The sequence below is a fragment of the Rhagoletis pomonella genome, unplaced genomic scaffold (assembly GCF_013731165.1).
Source record: "Rhagoletis pomonella isolate Grant_MI unplaced genomic scaffold, Rhpom_1.0 Rhpom_scaffold_00005, whole genome shotgun sequence".
NCBI classification, from domain to species: domain Eukaryota; kingdom Metazoa; phylum Arthropoda; class Insecta; order Diptera; family Tephritidae; genus Rhagoletis; species Rhagoletis pomonella.
The window spans coordinates 44,707,565-44,715,948 of NW_023458559.1; the positions used below are offsets into that span (position 1 = coordinate 44,707,565).

At 36.7% G+C, this 8,384-nt stretch overlaps 2 protein-coding genes across 5 annotated transcripts in view; one reads left to right on the forward strand and one right to left on the reverse strand.

Moving 5' to 3' along the window:
- The window catches only part of LOC118739040 (nuclear hormone receptor FTZ-F1), a 628,268-nt gene that overhangs the window by 506,126 nt on the left and 113,758 nt on the right, over window positions 1-8,384 (reverse strand). The window lies entirely within an intron of this gene.
- Window positions 1-8,384, forward strand: part of LOC118739039 (flocculation protein FLO11-like) — a 96,850-nt gene that overhangs the window by 38,303 nt on the left and 50,163 nt on the right. The window contains exons 2-3 of one of the 2 annotated variants that reach the window (XM_036470134.1): window positions 6,732-7,301; window positions 7,378-8,366. In XM_036470134.1, the coding sequence (XP_036326027.1) occupies window positions 6,732-7,301; window positions 7,378-8,366 (1,559 nt within the window). Of the gene's footprint in view, window positions 1-6,731; window positions 7,302-7,377; window positions 8,379-8,384 lie in introns of those variants that run through there. The other variant, XM_036470135.1, reaches the window with a different exon arrangement.

Here is an 8,384-nt window from a genome sequence, read left to right on the forward strand (position 1 = left end):
TATTTTTTTTTTTACTTTTGCACATGTATGTACACAAGAAAATACTCTGCTCTGTAAGTGTAACTAACAACTTAATGAAAGTCATTATTTATGCACACAGATTAGACTATTTACAATAGCAGCAACACCCGAAAAGAGGTTTACTTTTGGTTTTGCAATTACGATAAGTCTCAAAAAATTAATACATATTAAAATATTTCTATGCAGTAATTTCTCTGTAGGAAACAGAAGATACTTCGTCTTGTCTTCGTACACCTCCTTCGCTTTACTTCCATATCCAACGTGGAAAGCGAAGAATAAACGGTGCTGCCTCGTATTAAGGCTTAGGTCGACATTGATCCAAGGTACCTAAATATGTGCCTGTAAGATCTTTTCCTCTAAGTTTTACTTAAGTTGTTTTCCAATAATCGCTAACTCTTCAATGTTAGTTAACTCGGCTTAGTGACTCGCCGCTATTCATAGATCTGGAGTTCTATCTAGCGACAAGAATAAATTTTGCTTTTTCCAGTTTTCCATTACCCAGAGAAATACTGTTATCGGTCCAACTCCACTGAGCCATGCTTCATTCTACCAGGCTTATCTTTACCTTAAAGGGTTCAACTCTTACGGCGCCAGCAATGAGAAAATTATCATCAATGGACTCTCTTTCACTCACAGAATGGATGCAGGTGGTCGCCTCAGTTGAAATGTATGTAGAGTGGTTAGGTCCTTTTGACACCACCAGCGAGTTTGCAGACTTAATTTTAATCAATGTCTAACGATGCACAGTGGTATTTCGGCGGAAAAAATACGATTTTTTTTAATATTAAATTTTTATATTTGAATGGTTTAGCCTAAAAAAGTGTTATTTGCCTAAGAAAAATTCATTATAACCTTGTACGAAATTGCAGTATCATCTATACATATCGAACCTCAACCGCAAAAATAAATAAGCGACTTTTTTTTCAAAATTTTCCTTTTGATGCAGAAATGCATCTAGATGCTCTAGGAATATTTCTGCATCAAAAAGAAAATTTTGAACAAAATGTCGTTTACGTTATTTTGGCGGTTAAGGCTCGATAGAAGAGAAAATTGTACCCAAATGAGACGTTTTGATAATCAGTAATTAAGAGAAGCAAAAACGATGGAGCGTCTAAGAAAGAGCTTCATACCGCAAGAAAGTCCACAACTACTCTTACAGGTGGATTGGTATCCGAAAGACTTCATTAGAATACAGACGAAAACCATTCAGAAATAGGGACTCGCTGAACCCCCTGAATCAAGATGAAGACTGGATTCGACACCCTCCGAATTATGGATCCGTAGCGTTTAGTGAAAATCATTGTCACTTTGTGAAGAGCGTGTTTTTTCGTAGACACCATGAAAGAATAGCCGAAGGCCCTATTAATTAAAATAGCCAGCGAGATCGCCACACTTCTTATTTATTTATATTCACTAAAAGTAATTCCGGCGTAAATACTTACATATTTATTCGGGTACGTATAAATTTATATATGCATATTACATATATAATAGGAATGTTAATCCCGGTCTTTTTTAAGTCCCGAAAATCCCGGGATTATTTGCCTAGAATCCCGAGATTTTCGGGTTTTGTAATTTACACTGGTGGCAATAATAGAAACGCTTTATGTTGACCAGTTTTGGCTATATTTCTTTTGTTTATTTAATACTTAAAATTTTGTTTTTAAGTACAAAACCGCGTATCGTCATTCTGCAAAACCCGCTTAACTGACGTTTGCTGCCAAAAATTGGATTTGCTCACATAAGCACTAGCAAAAATGCGATTGCTTTAAAAAAAAGAGATCTATTTTGCATCATGAGTGCTTTTACTCTCTAGCAAATGATTTATGCAACCTCACATACGCGGTTTTGTACTTTAAACGGCGATATAATACCTTGCGACAGGCAATTTTGCACACAAAGAAAAACCAATATATTCGGCAAACCAAGGGACAATTATAGTAAAATTGCGTTCTTAATTTTTCTCTCTGATGTCAGGATTTTTAAAAGAACTTAGAAATTTGAAAGATATGAGTATTTCAAAAAATGATTTAAAAATTTCCGTGCAATATACTTAAAAAAATAGTATGGGTATAAAATGAAAGAAAAGATTCTGTAGAGTTAAAACACATTACATTTTTTGGGGCGCAAGGGACGGGTAGGTATTGAAAATACCCTTTTATAATTTTATCCTTGAATATCCGCGAAATTTTTCAGTTCTTATTTTTTTTTTTTTTTAATTTCATATCTTAAGGACTAACTTTATTAGCTTAAAAAAATAAAATAGATTAAAGCGGCATTTTCAATTCCTATTCGTCCTTGTGAACCCAAAAAAAAATGATTTCATTGGGTTTGGTTTTTTGTATTACTTTGCACTGAAATTTTTTAAATAAATTTTGGAAATAGTCTTGTCTTTGTAATTATAAAGTCTTTTTAAAAAAATCATGACGTCAGAGAAATGCCCATTATATGTAATATGAGGTAGACTTTTATAAAAAAAATTTAAATTTTGCATAAACAAAAGGAATATAGACAAAACTGGTTGAATTAAGGCACTTCTTTTATTTCTGACACTAGTATTATGAACTTATTTTAACCAGAAAATAAATTTGTTGACTTAATTTTCTTTGCATCGAGCCTTGAATACTTAATACCTTGAATTACTTTATCAGATATGTACATGCTAAAGTATTATTAAATGCATATAAATTTAATTACTGTCTTTCGTTTTGTTGCTTATGATATAATTTTCACTTTAAATAAAAAACAACGTTCCAAACTTATTTACTTATTATTTATTATATGGTAGGAGAGCATCTCAAACCATATTGATACAATTTGCAAGTTGTTGAAAAATAATAAGTATCTGAATCCCGGTACTGATCCCGGGATTGAACCAACGACATCCCGAAAATCCCGGGATCGTAAAAATCTAAAAAAATTAACATCCCTAGTATGTACCACATATGTACCACATTCATATTCAATCATAAATTTTATACGCAACGCAGTAAAGCAAAAAAAACAAAAACTAAAACTAAAAAATAAAACAACTAAGTACCCCAACATCACTCAGAAATACTTACACGCACATTGTGTGATGACTGCGAAAAGATGGGGCGTGAACGTGAATGTAAATGTGTAAAGGTGGAAACGCCAAACAGCAAAATATACTAAAAAAAAAAAAAAATGAAAACAAAAGCCTCCAAAGTGAGAAGTGGCTAGCAAGCAGCAAAACAAAAGCAGGTTTTTGTTATTGTGATTTCAAATGCCCGTGGCGGCGTCGGGACTGTTGTTGTGATTTCTATGGTGTTGGTGTGGCATGATCAAGTCGACGTAGAAGCACAGCACAGCAAGGCGCGCGCGTATTGTGGTAGCAAACTGGTTTGCTTTCAACTTGATTGCTGCCGCTTTTTGTGCTATACTCTCTTTTTTATGTATTATTTTTTTTTGCTTGTTCATTAATTTTTTGGTTTCTATTTTCTTTTTTTTATATATAATTTTTATTCCTTTATGCGCTCACTTTCATAGTCTGGTGTTTGTCGTGTGTTTTAAACATTGTAGACTTTCATTGTTTATTAATAATGCTGCCATTGTCGCTGCTCACTTAGTTTCAAATTCGCGGCCGTGTACTTCCTTCCATTTGTATGATTTGTAATATGTACACAACTTACTTGCTTTGTTTTGCTTTTTGTCTTTCTAACTTTTTATCTGCTAGTTTTTTTGGCATTGTATTTCTTATCTTATTTGGTTTTCATTTACTTGAGCTTATCCGTCTATTGATTACAGTTTTCCTTTAAAAAAAAAAAAAACTGACAAGCCTCTTGCAAAATTGTTAGGCTGCGTTTCAACAGATTCATTTAAGTAGAAATTAATTTTAATTTAATTTTTTGTTTAATTCTCAATTGAATTTTTTTCAGTTTCAATAAGCTTTTTACTTAAGTTAGTAAAAATATGGCAGCACCGTGCTAAAAGTGGTAGTATGTGGTTTGTGTACACTGATCAGCTGATTGAACGTATAACATCCCTGAATGTGGTTATTCCGATTTAATTTTTATTTAAGTGAAGATTATAGGCCACTTAAATCAAAATTAACAACAAATTAAAATTGAAACCAAAAATTCAAAAATTAAAATATATTTTCACTTAAATGATTCTGGTAAAACGCAAACTTAGGGTTCTCTTGAGATGTGAGTAGGAACAATTAGAAGGTTTTAGTGCAAATTTTGTGTAGATAATATGTCGACAATTTTTAACGATATTTTAGCAGCATAAGTATTCCTAGCCACATAAGCTTTTATAGATAGTATTGTCGATTTTAATTGTTTTTATTTTATTTATCGATCTTATTGAATATATTCATCAGAGCCGTTATCAATGTCATCAATTAAAAAAAAAAACAGCGCAGATTTTAGAAAAAATAAATATTATTTATTATAATTTGTTTCGATATTTTAGCCACATGCAATATACATAAATAACCTCATAAAAGTTTATCGATAATTTTATCGACTTTTAAATTTATTAATTTAATTTTTGATATCTATCGATCTTGCCATCGATGTGCTTAGCACAACCGTTGTCAATATCAATGTTATACGAATTTTATCATAAAAATATCGATAATGTACTCAACATACTGATATCGAGTTTTCTATCGATGTATGTATTTATCGATTTTTCGATACTCTTGTCTTGCTGCGTTGTGTATATTGTATTCGATACATTTACCGATAATTTAATCGCATGATTTATCGATAAATTTAATCGCATGATTTATCGATAAATTTAGGAATTACATACTCAAGTTTGCTATACATATTTTCTGCTGTGATTATCAATATATTATTATATTTATAATATACATACAAACATACATCTCAAATGTGGTTTGTATCACGGTCGTTTATTATTCGTATTCGTTTTACCACTTCTATAAGTAGAATTTTCGGTACTGGTTAACAATGTTTTTAATATTTTTTTCGATATAAGTGCATCAATTTTATTACTAGTGTCTATATAGTTTTATTATTTAACGTATGTATATATATCTACATACGTACAACTGATATATATATATATATATATATTTATCGATACCGTTATTCATTAATTTATTGATATAGTTGCGTGTCAAGCCGTTATCGATATTATTGTAGATACATATATTTGCCTCTATACCTGTCGATAACATCATCGATATACTATCACCACGTTGGTTATCGATATATTTATCGATATCGGTTTAATAAGCCAAATGAATATTTGCACACGATTTCTTATGCACTTTTGTTTAAAATAAACATTTACAGTAGCTTCATTGCACAGTATCGGCTGTGATAAAACAAAAGACTTAAGAAGCGAACTTCAGCATCGTAAATGAGCAAAGATCAAGTTAATAGAAAAACTCGTTGCAATATGCATATAAAACGAAAGCGTTTTAAGAGTACTTTAAAACAGGATTATTTTGAAATAGAGTTTGGCAACTAGAATAGAATACGCCATTGCGGAAAATTGTTTGAGCAGGATTGCCATATATCTAGAAAATAAAATAATTGCATGTGTATCTAAGTTAAGTAAACTTTTGCATTGTAAGCAAAAAATAAAGCTTTATCTGAAAAGTATTATTACACATAGCTGCCACCTTTTCGAAACAATTCGAATTAATGAAATAAATTACACATGTGTGCATTAAAATAATCAAATAAGGTCTTTAAACTTTAGAAACACTTCGTAGCAAGAATATTTTTGACTAAGGTTGCCACCTGCAATAATTTATGCGTGTAGTATAATGACGCGAATTTTAAAGTTTTCAGTATTTTTTTCTTTTTTTTTCAGTTTCCCAATTTTTAGCGCTAGGGAATAAAATATCCATACATATATGTATGTTGCCGAATAGCCAGTCAGATTACCGCTGACCTAATTTAGCAGCATAAGCTAAGCGTTTAATTTTCTAGTTCAAAAGTATGTTTCAATTTCATGCGAGTTTAAATGGGAACTATTCGCACTAAGTATGACATTTTTTCTTCCTCCTCTATCCCAGCAGGCACAAATATATTTAACATGTAAGATCGTGATTCATGAATCATAACACCTACGCTTCAGTTAAACAGCGCCTGAAAGCTTCGTTGTTTTTATTGTCGATATCCAATTGACATTACTTTTTTTTTATTTTTTGCACACTTCGTATCGAAGTTTGCGCTTGTGTGTTTGGTTACTTTTTTTTATTTTCATTATTAAATATGCGCGAACATGTCTGAATGGCGGCAGCGGTGACCAGCAACCAACGAGCGATGATCAAAGCCAAAGCCAAAGCAAAAAAACGCCAGCCCATTGACGTTGCCATTGAAGTTGTTGTCGCTGAAGTTGACGCGTTTCGAAGGCATGTGATGAATTTTCAATGACTAGGTTCATAGTTACATACATACATACATATGTACATAACGTTTATTTCTACTATATGTAGGTGTATACATTTATTTTTCTGCATACGGTTTTGTTGGCTTACTGCCAGGTCTCATTTGTATGTGCTGTGATCACAAAAATGAGGTTTAGCAAATTTTAGAGTTGCAATAAATGGTAGATATTCTTAAAGTCTACGTTAGTTGCCAAAAAACATACCTAAATACATACATACTTATATGCTTATCGCCTTGTTAAAGTATATTAACCTTTACCCAAGAACCGGAAAAATGGCTAATCATTTTTCTTTTTTTTTAATTTCCTTTCAGAGGGTCGCATTTCATCAAAAGAACTGCCTACCGCTCGTTGGCGTCGTGAGCGTCGCTCGCGTGCCGGTGAATACCCCGCGCTGGGCAGCGCCGCCGCCGCCGCCTCAACGTCGAGCAGCCTCTCGCCTGCTGGCACACCACCGCCACTAACGGTTTGTCCTGGCTTAACATCACCAGTGAGCGCGCATCATCATGTCACCGCAACGGTGCACAGTGGCGTACCACCACCCATGTCTATTATGATGGCTGCAGCAATGCGTCCTCTTTGCGAGTCCACTAATCGTCCAACGCCACCGCCATCGAACTCCTCAGCTGCTGCCGTAGTTGCGGCATATAATCATCAAGGCGGTGGCATGGAGAGTCCCATTGATATGTCGGTATCGTCGTCGACGTTGAAGCATCGATCCTCGCCGCCGCCACCTTATCGCGCGCCATTGCCTGGCTCCACATATGCCACTGCGCTGGCGCGCCCTAGCGTTATCACACAGGCGCCATCGAAGCGCGAACGCGAACGTGAGCGTGGCGATCGCGAATTGCTGGCGAATCGCGAGAATGACAATCGCAGCACTGGTAAGTGTCAGCACAGACAATTTTGTGAAAAATTTATATATTATATATTTAAATTGTTTTTTTTTTACTTCTGTAGAATCCATTTCCATGTGTGAAACGGTGATCGATGAACACTTTCGCCGCTCGCTGGGTCCCGACTATGCCGCACTCTTTGGCAAGAAGTCGCCCGGTCATAATCCAACCACACCATCACCGCAGCCAAGTGCAGCCGCAATGACAACCACAGCTGTCATAAATACGCCAACGCCGACACCACCACCAATGGTCGCGTCCGCGTCGCCAATTGCAACGCAGGCATTGATTGTCGGGCATGCGCCGGCGCCAAGCGCTTTGCCGCCCTATCATGCAACCGCCACCGCCGCCGCCGCCGCTGCTGCCGCCGGCGCACCGCAAGCGCTCATTTCACCAAAGCCAGCAGCGGTCTTGCTCTCTTCGGCCGCCATGTATGCTGCGGCGGCACAGCATTCAGTCACAGCTGAAAGCTTATCGCCACATCAATTGGAGCATATCTCCATTGCTTTGCCGCCACCACAACAGCAGCCACTAGCATTGGCTACTACACAACGCAGTAGCACGCCGCCCAATTTAAATGCACGCGGCCTGCCAGCTCAATCGCCACCACCACCACCACCAACAACAAGCGCGGCGTTGCATTCCTCGCCCCCGCCGCCACCACCACCAACATTCCCACACACAGCGTCATTGCGCAGCCAAACAGCGTTGGAGCCGCACTCAACCAGTAATTCACGCTCGCCGTTGGCAACACCACAGCAGTCGCCAAACTCAACCACTGCTGCGGCAACACCACCACCGCAGCCGCCGTTGCCATCGACTTTTGTGTCCTCCTCGTCTACGCCACCAACAGCGACAGCAACGCCACCACCCATTATGCCGGCGATAATGCGCATCAAAACTGAACCGGGGATGTCGGCAACGAATACGCCACCAGCCTCACCAACCTCAACCTCTTCGCCGACGAGTATCACTGAGGTGAATGCTTCGGTTGATGATCACTTTGCCAAGGCGTTGGGTGATACCTGGAAGAAGTTGCAGGAGAACAAGGAGGTGCGTAAGTGAAATATA